The following is a 22,637-nucleotide window of genomic DNA, read 5'->3' on the forward strand; positions in this document are numbered from 1 at the left end:
TCTGTTACCTCTGTCTGAACTCCTGGAAGACGATGCGATTGGGGAAGCCCTGTCTGCAGATACGGATCCCCTCCAAGACACCATTGCACCTCAGCTGATCCAGAACCAGGTGGGGGTCCAGTTTACCAGCCTAAAAGGGGAACATTTACTGATCATTGTGGCAAAACAGACAAACATCTCTTCGGCTTAGGTACTTTTCCACCAAAACAGTCTATGATCTTCAGAACCAGAGCTGCAATTCCAATGCAAGAACCTTCCCCAGAAACAGGGAACCTTTGAGGGAACTCAGTAAACTTCCACCGCAGGTTTCTGGGGACATTATTTGACCACCCAAACAGTCCCTGCTCATGTGGTAGTACTTTCTAAAAGTACAAGAACTTTGAGGTGTGGCTTTCAGCAATGCACATTTCTGATTGGTCAAGTACTCACAGCATTTTATTTCAGCCAATATTTTTAAAAGTCTGCAGCTGCAAACCAGTTTGTTTTTTGTTGATTGTGCTTTGGCACATCGACATGGAGTTGCAAAAGTAAGCAGCTGGACCAACGCCAATTGTTGTTGTACAGTCACATGCAAAAAAATGATTTGTAAAAACAGTCGATTTTTCATATGTCAGCGGATATACCTAATCTTGGAAAGTCTTTAAACTGTGGTAGAAATGCAGACAACAATGGGCAGAAGGAACCATTTAATTCCCAAACTATCATAAAGAAATTACATTTTGTCCCTAGTTCTTTCAGTCCAAACACACGGGTTAAGCTCCTCAAAAAGGATTTTGGTCTGGTGGAAAAATTCCTGCAGTGGAAAGGCTAATGGATAATTTCTCCAATACCTTTTTCTCATGATTGGGGATGATGCAGCGAACAAAGTTAGGGTTTGTGTTCCTCAAAGTGGCCATGAGCTTGGACAGCTGCTCCTTGTACAGCTGGCCCACGGTGCGGAACATACCCTTGCGGGTCTTAAAGGCACCGGGCATCTCTGACATGCCAGACACCTTGTCCAGACCCACAATGCGGTCCACTGAAAGAAGTGAGAAAAATAGAGAAGAGAGACATTAGGTACGAAGCCAGCGGGTTTTCATTTTATAATTTGAATATTCAACCAGGTAAACTCAATCCAAATGCATGTCACAAGGAGTAATGAATATGACCATTGTCTCTCCACTTCCTCGTGGTAATTACACACCAGGAGAGGGTAGAGGCAATTCATACAACCAGGACCAGTGAAACACCACACAAACACCAAGTGAATGGGGAGGCAAACAGGAGTCGGTAGAAGGATGACGGAGTGGAGTCACAAAAAGCCAGTGAAGCGTGGAGAGATTACACACCATTATGAAAAATAAAAAAAAAATCTATGCAGTGAGTAGAGTCTATTAGCACTGCCAGTCTGTCGTTCTGAGTGGAAACTATGTGTAGGTTCAATTAAATATGTGCGTCAGGAAAGTGACAAACTTTGGCAGTTGCAGTGGGCATGTATTTCTGTGGTGATAAAAAAACCAAACCAAACCCATGCAGTATATACCCATTGCTGCAGTACCCATGACCAACACCAGGAGTCCCCAAACAACACTATTACACAGAGGGAAAGAAAGGAGAGTTCAATGACAGAGCATCAAGTGCTAAGACACCCAGGAGATTCTGTTACTGCACAAACAGCTGCTTAGACATAGATACAAGTGACAAAATCCTTATCTTTGGAAAGTTTAAACACAAGTTGGAACATTAGGAGAAATTGATGGACAGCAAAGAGGTTTCATGGTGAAAATAATGTGTGGACAGATGGTAGGAATGACAGGGAAAGACTAAATGAAAAAAGAAACCTGTTCACCTGAGTCTGAGTGAAGAATAGGAAAACGCTGATAAAAATAGGCTCTCTGACAATTCTGTACCTCTGAGACCCAGTGAAAGAAAAAATAAGACAGACAAAATGGAGCCATACAGAGGAAGAAATGGATGGAAACAACAAGTGGGTTTTGAGAAGGTAAAAACAAAGGTCCACACACCAGACAGTAAAAGAGAAAGAAAGAACTATGAAATGTAAAAAAGGAACAGGAAAGCCAACATGAAATATATTCGAACTTCAAGCACCGCCACTGGAGAAGCAGCAGTGATTCCTGGGTTAACACAACAAAGTTAACATCTGCCTCAACTCACCATCCTTCCACAGCTCAGAGACAAACTTGTCAGTGGACAGGTTGAGCAGTGTTGCCACGTTGTCATTCAAGGGGTCCATGTTCTTCATCAGCCACTCGTCAGCCTTGTAGTCCACCTGAGAAGTAACATCAGGCAGGCAGCGTTAAGTAACTTTCTTAGACTCGTACCTGTAGGACATTATTATGAAGAGGAGAGCTAGACAAATCCATGAAAGACAAAGTTAAAACAGGCATCAGAAATGCTTCAAAGACATTGCATCATAATGAACTCAGCATTTTTACCTTGCCAGCATAATGGATGATACAGAAGTCTGCTTCATCCTTCAGTTTTTTAGGCTTGAAGAATTTTGGGTGAGTGCCCTGCTCCTGGAGCACCTTCTCCACAAAGCTCTTGTCTGTTGCTTTGGGGAACCAACACTCCTCATCCAGCAGAGCCAGGATACCAGGGGGACTGGCCTGCACACAGAAGGGAGAGCACAAGTCTCAGTGCATGAAATACTACAGCTCTGCAGTAGTGGAAGAACAAGTTCAAGTCCAAAAATAAGACTTAATGTTTGGTGATGCAGAGAAATTAACAGGTGAGTAAGATTTTCAAACTCACAGGTTTCTCAATGAGTTCGATGCAGGGCTGCAGATCCAGGCCGAAGTCAATGAAGCTCCACTCGATACCCTCCCTTTGGTACTCTTCCTGCTCCAGGATGAACATGGTGTGGTTGAAGAGCTGCTGCAGCTTCTCATTGGTGTAATTGATACACAGCTGCTCAAATGAGTTCAGCTGGGGGACACAAGAGAAAAAAATGGTGAAGAACACTGTTGATCAACAGCGGAAATAAAAACATGGAAGAGATTTTAAATGCTTTTTAATACGTATTTGTATGTACATACTGCTTTTCTGATCTTATTTACCTCAAAGATCTCAAAGCCAGCGATATCTAGGATGCCGATGAAGGAGGCTCCCTGTCTCTTGGTCTTGTCCAGAGCTTTGTTGATCCTCATGACGAGCCAACGGAACATCCTTTCATATGTAGCCTTTGCCAGGGCCTCCACAGCAAACTCTGCCTGCTCCTGGGTCTGGGCCTTCTGGACGTAGTCTCTGCCCACTTTGATCCTGGGCGACAGGATAGCCCTGGTGAACTCTGTGACATTCATGCCCATAAGGTGGCACACCTTCTGGGCAGCTGTTGCAAAGGAGATAGGACAAAGTAAGTAAGCAACACAGGAATTTGTTGAGTTGTTAGTCAAAGAGGGGAGAAGGATATCAATAATACTTGAGATATAACTGAAGGATCATCAACAACTTGTGAAGGGTCTGACTTACCGGTGTTGTCGGGCATGGAGGCCTGGTCTGTGTGGCGCTCCTTCTTGAAGTTCATGTTCCCTAGCTGTAGCACAGAGGACACCACCTTCAACATGCCTGCATAAAAAGAACAAACCGGAAGATAAACATGGTCAATGTGGCACTGGCACTAGAAAATAAGCAAAGGCAAAGATGTTTTAAAGTAATTTTCCGTTTTACCAATCTGCTCATCCTCTGGGATACTCATGATCTTCATGGCCTCCAAGGTCTCTGTAAAGAGGTCCTTGTCCTGCTGCCCAGGAATTGTGACGTTCCCGTTGGAAAGGAAGCGGTAGTTGTTGTAATTTTCAAGGAGGAGTTCATCTGAGAGAAAAGAGAAATCAGGAGTTACAAATCTTCACAGGAAGCACCTCTGTAAGACTTCAGAATAAAATACAAATGATCATTACTACTCAGTCTGTCCTTAAACAGAGAGTTTTGTAATATGTTGCTTACTGCGCAGTTTATCCCCAGCTCCTGTGAGCATGTAGTAGAAGACATGAAAGGTCCTCTCATCTTTGGCCTGCCGAATGGCACGGGATTTCTCCAACAGGTCTAGTCATCAATCTGTTAAGGACAAGTTTTCTGATACTATCATGACTATATACACTCGTTTGTAGTGAGACACTGCCAAATTCCTTGAAATGTCTTCAAATTCAAACTACTGCTGACACATCGCTGTGGAGAGAGATCACTACGGTAAAAGCATAAGACGTGCGCCGCTATAATCAGCGTAGTTAGAAGTAGTCAGTTTAATTTATCATTTGGGATTGTCTGTTTACATATTTGTCGTCCCGAGTGGGGGGGACAAGGAAAGGCCGTTGTTTTGAGCCTGCAGTATGAGAGCTAATAGCAAATGCAGCAGAGCTAAACACAGCAGAGCTAAACACAGCAGAACTGTTCAGAGGAACATGAAGAGTTAAACTGAACTGCAGTTAAATGTGACAACACAAGAAGTCACAGAAAATAAATGTACTGAAGTTACTGAAGTACCTTACTAGTGTCTGTAAATCCAAACTCAAAGTACTTTCACCTACAAACTGCACTCAAGCAGCACAAGTACAAGCAGTGACCAGGTGGTGGAGTAGTGGCTTCAGGGCACAAAGACCTCAGAATTTAGGAAAGCTTCCAGTCTTGGCACTGTGTCCCATTTCATTTTCTAAATTCAGTTTTTTACAGTTTAGAGATAACTTTTCATTTAGTTTTGAACCCATTGAACTCTTCTTTCTTTCCTCAACATTTTAATGATGATTTTACTATGTCACTAATAACTAACAGCTATAGATGACAAAGTGAAAAAACATGATTGGTATCAGCCAAAACTGCTTCTGCTGATTGGCCCCAAAAATCCTGATCGGAGCACCCTTACTACAAATCAAAAGAGAAGCAAAGACAGTGTGAAGGATACAAGTTTCGATATTGGCACCAACAATGTAACCATTGACGTCGAAGTTGATCCTGATGAATTTTCCCTAAAGGGGGAAATAAAAAACAGTTTTTAAGAAAAGGTATGTTCCACATTCCAGTTGGAAAACAGGCTGGTAATAAGACATCTGAATCAGAAGATGTAGCACCAAGTCTTACAAATCTGGAAGAGTTGTCGTTTTTGACCGTCTTGGCATTTCCGAAGGCTTCTAGGATGGGGTTAGCCTGCAGCAGCTGCTTCTCCAGCTCCCCCTGGTGGAAATGAACAGAACAGCAAGGCAACATATAAAGTACACTTTCCATTAAATCCAGATAGCTCTCAGCCATGGATTCAGATCTAACAAAACCTTAATTGCTGGAGAGTAATTCACTGTGATGGATCATGAGAACATCTTATCATGTTCTGCTATTCATCGACTTCATTGTAAGAAACATATTAGTTAGCTTCTTTTTTAATAAATATGCTGACATAGTGGTTCATCAGTTTTAATTTACCCATGGTATACTTACGTCTGAGGAGAAGAGAACATGGAGTGTACAAAACATTGAAACAAAAAGTGATTAAAAAATAGGAGGGATACCATAAACACGCACCAGCAGTACACACAAACACACAAATCAAGCTTTTCCCCCACACATTATGTAATGTTAGTGCCCGAATATGCAAACACCCAGAGACCCTGTGACCCTCATCAGTAACCCATCACCTGTTACCCAGAGAAGAATTATACAGTGAGTCCAGAGCACAAAAAGAAACAGTCATCTCAGCTTCAATATAACTAAATTTCAACCTGTTCTGGCCTTCAGTGAAGTTTCTGCACTTACACAGTACACACACCATGTGGCCTATTCTTTTACCCATTTGGCTGACGATCACTCATATCCATCGAGCAAAAACATAGGACGACATCAGCTAAAATCCAACAGCTACCGCTCCATTGATTAATACATATAGCAGAAGTTACACGTTGGAGTGGGCAGAGAATTCAATCAAACAATGACATTCTACTGTACAAATGTTTGTTAGAAGCCTATGAGCGGATTTCTGAGCAACAGTGTAGGCTTGCTGACTGGACTACTATTCTTTCACTGAACCTCTTAATAAAATACTGTGAAAAAAACAATTACATAATTATATGACATTTACTATACAGGAGATTTTAATGCGTCTGTCTGGAGAGTATTATGTCTGCAATTACAAATTGACTGGCCAAGCAAAATTTTAATGCAGAAAAAAAAAAAAGCAGAAACTTCAGACTCAGGTGCACGCACAGAGTAGCGATACAAATTATGAAAAATTCAACCAGACAAATATATAAATAGATCTATCAGACCAAACAGTGCTGTGTTTTTCCAGCAAAGACCCCTCCCTCTTATCCTACCATTGTCTGGCTGAATTTTTCACAGGAACACATACGGCTGCCACTGATCTGCAAACAAACTTCCTCCACACTTCCTATTGGCTGGCAAGACATGTCACCTCTGCCCTTAATACAAAGTGACTCCCGCAACAGTGCGCTCCAGCGAGGGGAAAGGGAGGGGGGATGAGGGGGTGAGGGTGGACGAGGAAGGTGATGACAGAAGCAGGTGGGGGAGGAAGAGTGCATGGAGGGAGGGAGTTAACTCACATGTGACAGGATCGAGCTGTTCTGTTGATGGGAAGAGAGAAATACAAAAACCTCAAAAAGGGATGATAGATGTGGTTTTCATCAAACCCCACCGTCACATCTATCATAGAGCTGGCAGACGAGATAACAGTAGTGCAGGTTTTCCAGCAGAGTCTGACGTAATGCTTGACTGCTAGATGATAGACTGAGTTTTATTTCTCATGAGGACATGCAGTAAAATCAGCAAATCCAAATACATCACAGATGAAGTAAGGCCTCTGGTCTATATAAATTGTCAGTGCCAGAATCCTTTAAATCTATAGTACTGTGTTTCTGTGCCTGCAGGGCCGTTATCTTGACTGCCACCCTTTTCCTTTGGTGGCAGCTCTTTTCTGTGGCAGCTGTACCACAGAGGAACTTGTCTACTGCAGAAAAAAGCAGCTTGAATACAACAATGTGATGATGATTAATAGTCATGAATATGGTCACAGTCAAAATAAAAAAGTAGTTGATCGAGTGTGCAAAGAGGGAAGGGATGTGTCGCTCCTGTAAGACAAAAGCACTGGAGGAATGAAGGTATTGTGTCTCACTTGAAAATGAATTAACAGCAGGAGTTGAAGTGAGAGATGAAGGGATGAAGTTAGAAGATACAGTGAATGACTTTGAGGATGTAGAAGAGTAATGGGAGAAAGGTTTGAAGGATGAACTGTGTGGATGAGGGGCAGGACTGACCTGATCTTTCTTGGTCTTGTGAGAGGAGGCCACATGAGCCAGATACTGGATCACCTTCTTGGTGTTCTCTGTCTTACCAGCACCAGACTCTCCTCTGAGACAAACAGAGAAAAATATAAAGGGTTTAGAGATAGACTGTCTAAATAGAGAGTATGACAAAATAAAAATAATCCAATTAATGTTAATTGCTAGTCTAGTGTGTTATGTGATGTCTATGTGGATTTGTAACTCACGTGCAAAGAATGGACTGGTCTTCACGATCTGCAAGAGAAGACATGCAAAAGTTACAGTACCTCTGCAGAACCACAACGCTCCATATTCTAAATGAGCATATGTTATCATCATAGTGCATACAGGAAGAACATTGGCCACAGACAGGAAGTCAATATCCGGCTTCCTGTGACTGGAATGAGGTGCTGCTGTGGGTTGCTGACTAACTGGCTAATCACCCATCGCCTCCCTTAATGTTATCTGAACACTTTGCTATAGCCAAACATGGAGAAAAAGAGTACCAATGGGACAGGGGGAGTTGTTTGAGTGGTGTGCATGACAGACACCACAGCTCAGCACATGAAGAAAAAAGTGAGCTGGATTTCCAACCCAAGAGAACATACAGGAGGTGGGCTAAGAAACACATTACAATACAATAGCCAAGCAGGAAATACCAAGTAGGTGCTCGCAATGTTCAAAAAACACTGCATATTTATGTAGTGTGGCAAGGGTAAAAGCCTGACAAAAAGGCAAGATGACGTTTGCCAAACACAGGAAATCTGCATTAGCAAAGGAAGAAGAGCCCTTAAAAGGATGTTTTTCTGACAGTCACTGGAAACTAGATTCTTAAAAATTAATTGAGCTGCATCAGTCTCAAGAACAATTAAGAAATTTGAGTTTAACAAAATAAGTCTATTGCAGATTGTTCTACACATGCCCTGAATATCCTTCCAAAGAATGTGACAAATAAATTGTATATAAGACACGCATGCCCCATTTAAAAAAAACAAACCCTTCTTAGCTAGAATTAAGAGCGTCCGGTATTTTCTGAGACCAGTGGGGAAAGTTACTTATATGAAATGCTCTGCTGGCAACAAACCATTATTCTGCAGCAATTGGTCCCAACTGTGTTCTACTTGAAGGCCCAAACTCTGTATACAAGCGTCTGTCATGCACCTCATTTACATTTTTACAGAGCATAATGATACAAATAAACTCTCAGCATTACTGTATGTATGAGTACAACCTAGTCTATTAGGAGCCTTATACTTTATAGCTCTGTGTGGCACCACTCGAGCACAGTAGCTTCATTGACAATAGATTCTTAAGGGACCCATGTTACAAGCTTGGGGATGCTAAAATAGCTCTGGCAATGAAAAAACTTCATCATGTGGGCCAGCAAACTGTGGATTTCACTTTCTTATTTCCTTCTAATGTGCTCATGCAGCAATCATAATAACAGTTTTACAGCATAGTCAGCGACTTACCCTGCATCATGCTTCTGTACGATGTGTCAGTGATGGCGTAGATGTGAGGCGGCATTTCATGCCTCTTCTTGCCCTTGTACATGTCAACAATCTCCTCTGAGTAGATGGGCAGGTTCTTGTAGGGGTTTATGACGACACAGAAGAGACCAGAGTATGTCTGCAGGACAGATAGGTGGTATTAAAAACAAGCTGAATTTGAACATGGAACGAGAAGAAGTGAAGGTACCAGTCGAAGAGGAGGGTTTTGGTGTTGAAAAGGGATGGATTAAATGAGTTCAGGCCAACTCCCAAAGACTGGACATAATCAGACCAAAAAATAATAATAATCATTGGTCTCAACCGCTGTATAGAATATAATCTATCAATTGCTTTGTTGCTGGCTATAATTCACATTTCGTTATTTACAATATGTCACCCAAGGAAGAGCCATGAAAAGTAATTTGTCTTATCAGCATAGCAATCTAGTTGGCTACATCAACATTGATTATTTCCTGTAGTGCAGATCTGCCTGTTAATGAAGTTATGTTATGTTTGGAAACAGAAGTAAGAGGACGATACGATTCTGTCCACAATTTGCCTGAAAAGTAGATCTAGCACAATCTAAAATCATCAGATAGCCCACCCCTACACAAGGTTATTTGTTTGTCTCCATTCAATGTGCAGCGCAGAATATGGATCATGGACTTGGGTACTGGTCATTTCATATACTAATGTGCAATAGTTTCCTCTTAAAATTAGCTTCTTTATAAAATAATAAAGTTGTACTCGGTACAAATTCATTTGATTAAGGCTTTCCCATCCCCCATCAACACTGAGCTGAACGTTTCTCAGGAACTCTCATTTGTTACCCTCTTATATTATGTAATCTGAACCCCGCCCTGCTGCAAGTTTAGGCTGATGATTGACCTTGGCAATGTAAAAACTACAGCTACTTGACAGCTCAACTGAGTCATATCTCAGATCTACATGGGAGAATTATCTTGTCTGCTTTGAGGCCAACATTAAAATCCTTCTGCATTCTTTTCTATAAGCTCTACTAAATCACTTTGTGTATCTGGACTCAGTTCTCCTTCAACCATAACTTCTGACTTTTCTCTGTGCTGCATTCCTGTGCTGCCCTCCAACATCTCTGTACCGGGCATATCTCCCTCTGTTGTACACCAGCTCTCCTTTGAGACAGGGTCAACATAATGTCTACAGAGACCTGGAGGCACTCTAACCAACCGTAGCCTGGATCCCTGGAGGGAGCGGTTCCACTCTGTTGATGTGACCCGGTCACACCACAGAGTCAAAGACACCAAATCACTCCCAGCCCAGCACATGGGGATAAATAACATTAATTATGGCCGCAGTAATAGCAGTTACAGCACGATTTACATTCCATGTCCATCTGTGCAAAAACTGGACTCCCCTCCCTCCCTCCGTCTCCCAACTCCCTTTCTTCACATCTCATACTCTGGACTGCATTGTTCCCTGGAGCGTCCTGTTTACAAGATAACTCCAAACACAGAGAGAACAGAGAGCAAACAAGACTGGAGAGACCGAGGGGAAGAGAGTGTAGAGAAAGACAACTTGCATACCATGAGTACTAGTTTGGGACTATGTTCACTTTCTTTGCAGTGACAATTTGCACACAATGGGTTGACTAAAACAATGGGGCTTGATGAGATAATTAGAGGGTTGGACAGGGAGATAAATTGGTTTGGAGACTGGCCATGGCAGATTGTTTTCTATAAGCCAGTGGGGATTTTAAAACAATTGAAAAGAAAAAAAGCTTTAATCTTGCCAACTGGACCATGTTTTCCTGAAAATTGTTTGGAGGACAAGCACACCAATAAAACAGAAGCAACACAATGCCAGAAAGTGTGACAGATCTATTTTATATTTAAAATTTTAATAAAGACTCCAATAAACATCTCTGAAACCATAACCGTGAATGAAACTAAAATTAGGCCCATTCAATTTCAGCATGATGAAAGGTATGTTACATCTGTGACTGCATCATACTCACATATATGAGACCAGAGTAGTATCTCTCCTTCAGGTTGTGCAGCACAGAGGCCTCGTTCAGGCAGGTGAGCTCAGCCATGTCCTCGACCTTGCTGAACTTGGGCGGGTTCATCTTCTGGATGTCATCCTTGTTCACCCTGATCTTCTTCCCAGAGTCTGCCAGCTCGACCACACACTCGTCGCCGCGCTCCTCCTTCACGGAGCCGGCCTCGAAGCCCAGGCGCTCTGAGGGTACCCATACCAGCTTCTTGGTGGCCCAGTCAGCCTGTGCCAGTGGGTTGTTGACCAGATTGCGGTCCACGTACAGGAACTTGTCTGCGGCGGACATGGTGGCTGTTTAAGAGAGACAAGGAGATTGTTTGTGGTTAGTGATGGCAAACTGAAAAAATATTGATGTCAGTAACCCAAACATAATAGCAAATATAAAACACATACACATTAATCCCACTGAAATCAATTATAGTTAGTTAATTAGAATTACGTCTAAATAATATCTGGCAGAAAGAAAGGCAGGGGGTTGCGCAAAAAAGGCTTCCTTTACAGGACCAGACCTTTGCTACCCTTCCTTCTTCACATGCAATCTCTGAGGAATGCAAAGGTCACCGCTGACGGGATGTACAACAGGAAGAGTCAGCTCCAGTTAGGTCGGCTTGACATAAAACACAACCATGTTTCTTGGCTAACTGCTGTGAATACTCCATCCATAATACCATCTAGGTGACAGGGGAGAAACTTTTGCCTAAGATCACAGAGATTTAAGCTGATCTCCCAGCAGAGGTGCCTCCAGTTTGGCTATAGGGGTCCTACAAACAACCGTCTGTCTGCTGGTGGGAAGCCTGTGAGGGAACGTGTCCTTGTCGTCTTTCCTAGTGGTTGGTGTGAGAATCTGTTAAGAAGGAAGTGAAGGGGAGTTGCCTATGGATGATTCTGGAGAGATATCTTAAATCTCTTCATGACTTATGGTTGTTACCATTCAGATAGTTCTAGAGAACAAACCTGGTGACTAAATCATGAAACAAAAGCCCCTTTTGTGAATTTTACAGTTCATCTGAAGCAGAAAAAAAAGATAAAGGAGCAAGATAAAGGAGCAAGTTTTGTTTAAGGACATTTTTTGTAGTTCAAGCCTCGACTTGAGTCGTCAAGTTCTTTGTAGTTTACCGTTTCTAGCATTGTCATTTTAGTGGTGTCTCTAATGTTTCTTGGCAATTCATCCTGGCACCTTTGCATGTCTTGAAAAAGGCAATAAATGATTTACATCTTTTGCAGACCAAAAAAATGTAAGTTAGTAGCAAATTTGCAAACAGGCTTCTACAGCTGTTAAGAAAGTCAACATGCTAGGCACTAAAACGATTTAAGTAACGACTGCAGTTATTATGCACTTTGAGTACTGTCTTCAAACAACGTGTTTCTCAATGTTTTGTTGCAAGGAGTGATGAGCAGAACTAAGTGGGAAGATAATTGTCAAACTAGATTTAGCTTCCCATAAAATTTGTAGTAATCCAAAACAAATGTTTGTCATTAAGTGCTATGACCAGAAGTTTAATATCAAACATGACCGTGTGAAGGCATATAGACAAAAAGCTCTGCACAAGCTGCTCTTGCTTTACTACACCTCTGACATTTCATAAATAACATCTTCTTGCCAAGGAGTGCTGCGGTTTAACCCATATAGAAAGTGACTATACAAGTATTACCAGTATCCAGGAAAGTCAACCCGCCCAGCGAAGGCGAGAGCAGAGAGACTCTTGGCACTTAACTGAACATGATGTTCTTTCACTGATACAAGGGCACCAAACTTTACCATCTCAATTATCATTCCAGCACAGCAGGACCACCACACCGTTTTCCCAGCACCACCAGGGTAGTTAGCCCCTCTCAATACTCCCATACATCCAACAGAAAACAGAGAGCTGCCCTATGGAGGCTTGTCTGCAAATGCTTTGTTGCTCATATGCAAACACTAGGGAAATCACAGCAGAGGACAAGTTCAGCCTGGTCCAGTATTTATCATCATGTCTGAATTATAATATTAGCTGGAAGTGTTTTATTAGTCCAAGAGGAGTTTTAGATTGGAATTTTATCCAGTGGGACGAGGTTCTGGTGCCAAGTTCTCACGCTCAAAATTATAAAACACTGCTCATACACAACACTGCAAAAAATACTTGCTCACTCAATGCAAGAATAATCGTTTTAAAAAAGGAACATGCATTATCCAGAAGCTTAGCTCAAACATCAACATCTATCTATATCAAATATATCTAGAATCTGTTTATATTGGCCAATATAGGCCTGGCCTAGCTCTGCTTCCAACAACTGTTTATAAAAAGGAATCATTGGACAATAACTTGAAAAAAAAAAAATGCAAATTAACTGCACATCATTCCTCAACTGTACTTAAAAAGGTTACAGACCCTTAAGAGTCTTTAGAAAAAAGAAAAGTTTAACAGGGTTATGTCAGTCCTGTCCGTTCCAGCACATTAACCCTGATCCGAGAGAGAGAAAGCAGAGGGAGAGCCATTCTTCTCATGACCCCTGCCTCCCTCCATCCTCTATCAACGCTCTGTCAGGCGGTCCTACAGCTGACGTCCATCACTGCTCAACCCACCGCCAAACTCATCTCTTGTGCACTGAGTCGACCCCATCCCGTAACAGAACGTGGGGCTAATTAGTCATGCTACACCTCTCAGCTGGCTCCAAGCTTCCTCCTCTGCCTTCAGACACCCTCCTCTCCCTCTCCAGAGTCCTAACAGCCCCCTCCCCTTCCCTTCTGTTTATCCAGTCTTTTCAGGGTCGCATTCCTCTCATACTCACCCTTTATCAGGGAGAGACAGCGAGCAAAAGCATTCCACAAATTTCTGTCCTCGGTCCTCTATGCCCCCCCTTACATCTCTCTCAGACCTATTCTCTTGCTTTCTTTCCCTTTTCTGCCCTCCCCGTATTCCCATCACATTGGCAGGTCACATGCGCCTTCAGGGGTTTCATCACTCAGGGGACATCAGCATCAACTCACACTGGAAACAGACCCATAGCTGCATAAATCGAACAGACCTGAGCACCCTCAGTCCCTTTGTGTATGTGTCAGTATGTTCCCATGCTTCCTTAAAACTCACTTGACCATTACTCACTCCAATACATTTGGATCGGTTGGCCCCACACAGGGCTTAATATGAGCCATGACTGATTATAATCCCTGTTGCTTTGTTGCTTGGCAAAAACAAGAAGTGAAACGGAACAGGCTGAACACACCCAACGCTCGGCTGTTGCTTTAGCTTGCCATGTTGTACCATTATACTATACATAGATGCAGGGAGACATGATGGCCACCATGAATTCAGCATCTCATACACTTCTAATAAATACAGACACCATCTGTTGCTGTGGTAAAATAGCTTGAGCATGTATTGCTTTAAAAAGTCAGTTCCTCAAGTAGTAATCAGTAATTGTAAACAAAGACCATTCACAAGTGACTGCAGATCTCATATGTTGCAATACAGAGACAGCCTGATCACATTTTTCTGTGAGCTGCCAACTCAGTTGGACTAGCAAACCAATTATCTTCATTATCAATTAATTATATTATTTTAGATTCATTGTTTAGGCTACAAAATTTCAGAAAACAGTGAAAAATGCCCAAATAGTCACCCTCAAGATGATTTCAAATATGTTTTTGATAGTCAATTTACTACTTCAGTTCAAAGTTTTAAAAGCTGAAACTGGTAAAAGTTTGGTAATTCTGCTTAAAAAATTTAACTACATCATTATCAAAATAGTTGCCCATTAATATCCCAATGATCAACAAAGCAGTTCAGCTCCAATTTGGACATTATAGTCAAGTCTGTTGATGTCTGCCTCAATCCCACTCACATGCTTGCCACAGATAACTCTCAGTGACACACTTCAAACTGCCTCTCCAGAGAGTGACATGAGACTAAAATTACTCCAACAGCTATTCTAGTTTGACAAGAGCTGTTCTATATAGAAAGTAGAAAAAAAAGAGGAGGGAAAAAGAACTCCCATCAGGCAATTTTAGATGAGACTGTTATAGTAAGACATGGATGTTGACTTGACTTTGAGATAAAACAGTGTGCATTAACACTCATCTCACCCCCTAACTTGGCTCAGGTTTCTGCAACTTCCCTGCCAAGTCCTTTGTAATCCTGTAAGAATCAAGGCTTCCCTGACTCCATGTCACTTTGCAACATCGCTCAGCTGTGAAAGCATTCACTATCTATTCTGTTGAGACCCATTTACAATGAGATTAGCTGGTTGAGATATTCACAACAAGGATTACTCCTTAATTGAATACATGACAGTCAGAAGAACACACATTTAACTTGAAACCAATCCTTGGCAAAAATCCCTGAACTTTATGAAGCCTGGCTGAGCTACCATTACAGGATTATACTCTAAAAATTCCCAAATGAAATCAGAGTAAGCAGTGTCCTGACAAAGCAGCAGCCTACTTGAAAAAGGAAGAGGAACCATAAAATAAATAACACAAGGAAGAGAACGGAGGCCTGTTTTAGAAACCGGCCTCATCACAGAGACCAGAATGTGGTAACAAAAAGGAAGTAAGGCAGCAGCCACGACTTTGAGAAAGAGGTGGAGGAGGGACGAGGAGAGGAGAGGAAAAGGGAAGAGCTACAGAGCGTCCTTTTCAGTCCCGCTTGTCCTGCTTAGAAAGCAGGTCAACCTTGGTCTATAAAACTGAGGCTATCCATCCATCCATCCATCCATCCATCCGTCAGACTTTCTCTCATTCCTTTCCACCTCACTGACTCTCCCGGAGTTACTGTAAAAACCAGGAGTCGTGACAACCTCTACCACAGCATGACAAGACCATGTACATTCAAACCCTCCTCCTGCTCCAGCTAAAGGGAACTTATAAACCCGCTGTGCAGTGTTAACCGACACATTGACAGGAATATTATTAGAACATCAGCCAAGTCAATAACCCTGCGCGCCCTCCAACTCCATCCCAGCTAGCTTAGGCTGGGCCAAATCTCCTCGTCCTCAGCTGTCCTGTTCATGCTGTGGATATTCTTTCACACTTTTGTCACTCTTGTCTGTTCAGCTTCAACTGTTTATATTTCCCTTTCAACAAATACTCCAGTGTCTATTTCTAGCGTCAGTCCCTCCTTGGCTTTACCACTTTGATCCCCCTCACAGTCCAGTGATCTACCGACTGCGAGGTTGCTCTCTCACGAAAGTGAGAGTGGGTGCCAAACCGGGACTAAAGAGGTACAGAGTCAGTTAAAATTCCTTATGGGCTCACACGTCGGCTCTCTCCCCCCTTCACCCTCTGTCTCTGAAAGTGGGAAGGGTGGGGCAAGGACATGAGAGGGGAGGAAAGAGGAAATGACAAACTGAGAAAACTATTTTGCCATTTGTGGAACTTGTTGAGTGCGAGTCTTTCAAGGAGGAGGGAAGGTGGTGTTCTCTTGAGCACATGCTGAGTGGCTCGGTGGACCAAGAAGTAAATTAAACCCTTGCTGGAAAATAACCGCACTGCATGACAGATCTACATCACTTTCCACATTACTTTTCACATTCCTGCCACAACCACGATCCAATTTCACTTTCAACAGTAAACTGGCCAATGCCATCTACCATTTACAACTTGAGGCCCCTACTAGGTCTTACTAAAGCCCTCAGCAATCACCTACACCAGTGGTTCCCCACCTTTTAAGTCTGATGTGCTCCCACAGCCCCATAAAGAACTTAAGTACCTGTTCACCAACACTACCAGTCAAGTATCAAATGTGTACACATGAACTGATTACAAACTGGATATTATTTAACTATTAATTATGTAAAAGTCAATATAATAGGATACGTTTTAATAATCTTATATGAATGAGGTATTTTTATACCCAACTAGTTGTATCTAGACCTTTGGACTTTCCAGTGTCATCCAAACCAAAATTACAGGTGTGAAACTCTAGACTGGAGCCAGACCTTGATTCATCAAAAAGAGGTGGTCCCGGCCCAGATAAAAGAGAACCTTAGCCCTGTTTGTTTCTATGAAAACATTTTTTGGAGGGTTCCAACTTTCAAACCAATTACAGGAAGTAATGGCAAGCTATCCTCAGCACTGGTATTAGGAAAAACAACACAACAAAAAAGAGCAGCAGAATTCAAACTAATCTCGAGGTTTGCACTTGAAGATGGTCTTGCTGGTAGTAATGCCATAATATTACAGCTGCAACAAACCAATTTTCCTCTATTCAAATTAACAACACACTGATGTTAATTAATCGGTTGCAAGTAAAGAAAGACGCAGCTCTTGTAGATGATAGCGACAGAACATAGATATGGCATGTATAGTTCTTTAGTGCGCCAAATTTCAATGTGAAACCAACACTACTCAGAACAAATGTATATACTGTAACAAAAACTTGAACCCTTGGTTTAACTTTCAGCCATGAAAAGGCCTGATGTTTAGGTCAAGTTTGCATACATGCTACTAGTGTCAGAAGCTCAAATTTCCAATAAATTATCCATTACTTTTTGTTGTTTTAACTATTATTTCAACTGTTTAAACTTCCCTGCTCACTTGCCACCTCGTTCTCACATACTTTGTATACTAGTATACACTTTGTATACTAGTATACAAAGTGGCTGAGCTACTCCACAGCCATTCCACATACCCACTTGGGTGCACAGTACCCTTGTTTGGGAATCATTGGCTGACACAACTGCTTCAACTGACACTAAACCGTGAAAGTGCAAGTTTCAAGTTTTTGGCTCGATGTTTGACAATCTTTATAATGACCGTTTAAGGCCTACCTACTGTATCAAGAAGTTAGACCCGCTGAACAATTAACTTAAATGACAGGGAGGACAAATAAGTGGAAATAGGGCGTTGGTCTGATAAGCACATCATTTCAGGGTCATAGAACAAATTCCACATCTATCATTCAAACAGCTATCAGATTACAACAGTGAATGCACAATTGACTGGTTCTTTGACAAAACAGAGCAGTCGCTGCACCAGTTTGCCCTTTTACGAAAACACCCAGGCAGTATTGACCATTAGATAAATAGATAGGTGGTTACGTAAGCCTTTCAACTGACGGTGAAAGAATGTGGAGGGGAGTTAAGATACACATTTCAGTTCGTCAGCAATACTTTTTTCTGTGGAATGCTGCACTGGCACAGCCAAGTCTTTTATTTCAGACAGACCCAGTGAAGAAAAGCTGCTATTACTACTTCACTTTATCCTATCACCAGACAGCCCTCCCAAATTTAACCTTAAGGATTATCGTGTGGCTTGTTTCAGCTCTATCACTTGTTATCTCTGGTAAGGGCACTCCCTTCGAGTCCCTCACAGACAACACAAAGTTATCTTATTTAAACAATCATCTTGTCAAACAATGCATTCACAGACTCAGAGCGACATGCAAGTTTGACAATGCTGAAAACTGGTGTGCAATACAAATTTAGACTGACATGACTAAAAAATGTCCAATGGGAGACAGAAGGTAGCTAATTTCAAAGTTCTCGGTGCAAAAGTGAGTTTGAAGTGTTGCACACTGTCTGAAGTACTAACCACTTCTCTATGGAGTCAGACACGCCAGGTGTGCAGCTCACACACACCCAGCCATTGACAATCTATTTGTTGACATGTACAATAATACAACTGTGCTTTAGAGTAAGTACATAGCTTAACTTGACATTTGCATAACCTGTTTTGAGTCAAATGCATTGCATGCATTGAGTTTTAAGAACATCACTACAAAGACTGGCAACTAGAATAACCTTACAAAAACTTTTCTACAAGGAAGTTGCATAGGAAAATGGACAGCCAAGTGCTGAGTATCACCTAATCATTAAACTGGCACTCTAGAGAGGGCTGGAGTAGCTCAGTAATCTCTGATCCAGCATTACCTCATCATTTATGCCATAAAACAGAATGCAGTATTATGTACTGAGTCACAAGCAATAGTCCAAGTCAGAGCACAACCATTTCCTGGTATTGTTCTACTCTATTGAAACCTTACAGGTGCGTGCTGTGAAAGGGAGGATGAGGAAAGGACGGGGTAGTGGCAAAAAACACAAGAAGAGGAAAGGGGGCAGGGGAGGTTAAATGAAGGCAAACAGACAGGGAACAGAGATCACCAAGAAAGGTCTGATGAGAAGACTGACACAACGAGGGAATGCAAGAGAACAAAACAGCAGTGAAATGAAACCCACAGCAGACACTACTGCAGTGCAGATATATCCTTGTGCCCAGTCAGTTCAACCATTCTGACTGAGGCAACTTAATTATGCCGTTCATGTCAACCAGAAGGAATATGTTTGGTTGGAACAAAAATAGACGAGACAGCCAAGAGAAAAAAAACGAAAGAACCGAATTAAAGGCCAGCATTAGTGATATATGGCACAATGTACAGACAGCACAAACAGTTTGTATGCAAGCTGAAGTCTGTTGAGTTTGATACTGTCTGCTTTATGAAATAAAGAAACACACATTATGTCTGCTTCTGAAAATACAAGTGACTTTCTAGCAGTGCTGACTATGAGAAACCATATAACAACATACTGAGAAGTAGCATGATCAGCTCTGCCATGGTTAATGGAGAATCTGAACAGTCTCCTCTCAGACTGGAATGTTTTGCCTGCATGAATGAATATCAGCTGACTGTGTAGGAAAGTAGGATATGCATGAGACTTTAGTGCCCTACTGATCATCAACTAAATCTATTGTCAAACTATTACTAGAAAATACATGAGTAATGTACTAATAAACAAGAACTGGTTAAGTCCAGCTGACAACCTCCTTTTCAGCTCTTAAGACATGTGAACATATTGTATATTACTGAAGGAGTTTGCTCAGACTATGGTTGCAATTAATGAGATTTTCTATTGTTGATCAAGTCTTCTAAATATTTTCTTTTTAAAATTGATTTCTTAATACATAAACGCCACATACAAATTGTGAAAAACCTCCACAATTTATTATTTATTTACTAAATAATAATGTTTTTGCCCAACCAACAGTCAAAAACTCAAAGATATTTCATGAACAATCATTTAAAGACTAGGCAACCAGAAAACATTCACATTTGAGAAGCTGGAGGCAGTACATTTTTAACATCTTTGCTGAACAAAATGACCAACAGTTAATGGACTATCAAAACACCTGCTGAATAATTAATAATAATAGCTGAATAAGCTTTTTGGAGCTGTTCCAGCCTGTTGTATCCTGCGTTTCCCTTCTCTTAGCCTGACAATCTGAGTTCAAGGAAATAATTGAGCCTATTGATGCAGTTCAGGTCACACACAACAGATAAAGATTAGAAATACGTCACATTTGTTAAAAACAACCATGAGATAACTTTGGGTTGCAGTGTGCCAAACTGTGTCATACTGCCCTCCCCACACTGCAATCTCATTTGCAACTAAAGCGGGGGGGCCTGCGAGTAATCTGTCTCAGCCAGGATGACCGTCCTTCAATGAAATCCAAACATCCACAGGCATGTTCACTCAGACTGTATCATTTTGAGAAGATTTGTGCACACAAGCTCCCTGTTCACTTTCTAAGATGTCTGTGTGTAATTTTGTCTACCCTACAGTACATAACTCTCCCAGGGGGCCACAAGCCTGGACATTGCTGACACAGAATGATGGAATGTAACGACCTCTGTAGGGGGGCTCCACAACAACACAGAAACTGGCAATAAGTGAGAAAAAACGGGCCTCTAGAGAAACTGTTGCACAATGCATTGCCAGAAATCATGACTCAAATGAAATAAGAGAAAGTGACATACTAGACGTGTCATGATGTGCCCCTTTAAGGCTTACATCTTTCACAAGCTGCAGAGAAAAATCACTGGCACTGCTCTGTGAAAGAGTAGGTGAGTCTTCTTTAGAAACATCAGCATGACAGATGGCTTTGAATCAAGCTAAATAGGCCTACATGCACACACCTGTTTGTTTATTACATGTAACAACTGTGATTACCATTTCTTCATAAAGTTACACAATCATTTCTATGCTTGAGTATCAAAAAATTATTAATGTGGTTAACTCACACTGTGGTTTAATAGCTTTTTGGCAGGAAACAGCTGAATACAAAGTATGGTTCTGATTACTACAAATGAGAGCAACGAGGTGCTGCTCTCACTCTCTCTGAGACCACTAACGCTTTGAGCAACAAGAAGCAGGTTTGGGTGAAAGAACGTCAGAGTTTTGGAGGGCTTCGATGCCCACTCTGACTTGAGGTTAGTTTCATGCACAATTTCTTTGCAGATACTCAGCCAACTTGCCATACTAAAAATCAGTAGTGCGTGCAAGCATACCAGAGTGTGTTTGCTTCCCATAGTGCAAACACAATGATGTGCCATCTAACAGAGCAAACACAAATTGTACAGACAGAGCACAACACTAGTGTAAGTGCACAATGACACGACACAGACAGGCCTAACGAGACAGTCGATCTGAAGACAGTCTGAGATTGTAAAAGTTTTGGTCTGAGGTTTGCGTGTGGGAATTAAAATATCAAGTGTGATGCTATAACATAGGCATTTGTATTCGGCTACATACATAAAAGTTATCTACCCAGAGGTTACCTGAAGTCTGTCTTAATCTATACGCTTCACTCCATCTACTAACTTATTAAACTCAACATTTACTCACTTTATTTACCTGATAATTTCATCATGTTTCTTCATATTGTTATTTTTGCATTTGCTACTTGCATACTCTGCATATACAGCATTAGTTTATGCCTGTCCATTCTGGAAGAGGGATCCTCCTTTTCAGATCTTCATGAAGTTTCTCCATCTTTACTCTGTTGAAGGTTTTTTGTAGAATTTAACTTTATCTGAATAGAGAGGCTAAGATTCAAGGGTGTGTTATGTTTTATAGTTTATGGAGGCCCACTGAGCCAAATGTTTTACTTTGGACTGTATAAATAAAATGTTCTTAACTTGGCTTGATATTGATATATCCCATAAAAACGCCATGGAAAATTCTCTTGTAGCCTCGCCGATGTTCATCACAGTACACTGCACTGTAATTAGAAGACAAACCTGGTCATTTTCAGCTTGAGTTCTTGTGTATTTCAGGAATCATTGCGGCTAAAATGAGGCTAATTGATATAACAACCAATGCCTATTTACCTCTTTAAAATGCTCTCTCCTCTTTCCGTTATCAGAATCTGTCAAAACTGTTTTTCTGTACAATAGTCCCTGGGGTTGGAGTAAATTGCAAGCCAAACTTGAGCCATTCAAGTGCCAAATCCTAAATGTGTTGTGTGCAGAATAAAAATGTTTTAAATGGTCTCGCCCTCTCCCTTTATTTGTCTCAGGTCCTGTGTTCTGAATATTAAACATTTTGTGTGACTCTTACCTATTCCAGGGGTTCTCAAACTTTTCATGTCAATGATCCTCACAATGGATGCACATTAGACCACAGATGCCCAGTTTCAGAAGAATCTGTCTGAAGTATTTCCCTTAGAGTATTTTTTTTAAGACTTCATAGCCATACAATGATCATACTAGAGTCACTATAAATTACAATGACGAACCTCAATTCTTTCCATGTTGTTTCAACTTCCCAAAAATGTGACACATAAAATATTCTATTCCTACTTTTGCTCGGGACCTCTTGCAGCCCAGTCAATGACCCCTGTTGGTCCACGCACCCCAGTTTGAAAATCACAGATATATGCTATACAATAATTTACCAGGTATCTTTCAAAAAGGAGATTTATCTGAAGTTACTTGATGGTGACTTAAGTAAGGCCTATGTAAATAAATAAACGATGCATGTTTAATATCCCATATTATAATTACTGATAAATACTGATGTACTGAACTTCTAATATCCATATAACTGAAACTCATGATTTTGTCCCATCAAGGAGGCTCATCTACAGCAGGTCGGAGGA

The 22,637-nt window shown here is 41.4% G+C and overlaps 1 protein-coding gene across 2 annotated transcripts in view; it reads right to left on the bottom strand.

The window, feature by feature from the left end:
- Positions 1 to 22,637, bottom strand: part of LOC141019337 (myosin-9-like) — a 33,461-nt gene that overhangs the window by 9,769 nt on the left and 1,055 nt on the right. Inside the window, exons 2-17 of one of the 2 annotated variants that reach the window (XM_073494222.1) lie at positions 10,743 to 11,074; positions 8,732 to 8,888; positions 7,487 to 7,514; positions 7,254 to 7,347; positions 6,543 to 6,563; positions 5,074 to 5,166; positions 4,898 to 4,961; positions 3,946 to 4,044; positions 3,670 to 3,813; positions 3,472 to 3,567; positions 3,060 to 3,331; positions 2,755 to 2,928; positions 2,436 to 2,609; positions 2,155 to 2,269; positions 831 to 1,018; positions 9 to 130 (exon numbers count right to left, since the gene is read on the bottom strand). In XM_073494222.1, the coding sequence (XP_073350323.1) occupies positions 9 to 130; positions 831 to 1,018; positions 2,155 to 2,269; positions 2,436 to 2,609; positions 2,755 to 2,928; positions 3,060 to 3,331; positions 3,472 to 3,567; positions 3,670 to 3,813; positions 3,946 to 4,044; positions 4,898 to 4,961; positions 5,074 to 5,166; positions 6,543 to 6,563; positions 7,254 to 7,347; positions 7,487 to 7,514; positions 8,732 to 8,888; positions 10,743 to 11,069 (2,168 nt within the window). In that variant the 5' untranslated portion in view covers positions 11,070 to 11,074. The remainder of the gene's footprint in view (positions 1 to 8; positions 131 to 830; positions 1,019 to 2,154; positions 2,270 to 2,435; positions 2,610 to 2,754; positions 2,929 to 3,059; positions 3,332 to 3,471; positions 3,568 to 3,669; positions 3,814 to 3,945; positions 4,045 to 4,897; positions 4,962 to 5,073; positions 5,167 to 6,542; positions 6,564 to 7,253; positions 7,348 to 7,486; positions 7,515 to 8,731; positions 8,889 to 10,742; positions 11,075 to 22,637) is intronic. The other variant, XM_073494224.1, reaches the window with a different exon arrangement.

The sequence above is a fragment of the Pagrus major genome, chromosome 23, assembly GCF_040436345.1.
Source record: "Pagrus major chromosome 23, Pma_NU_1.0".
Taxonomy (NCBI): Eukaryota; Metazoa; Chordata; class Actinopteri; order Spariformes; family Sparidae; genus Pagrus; species Pagrus major.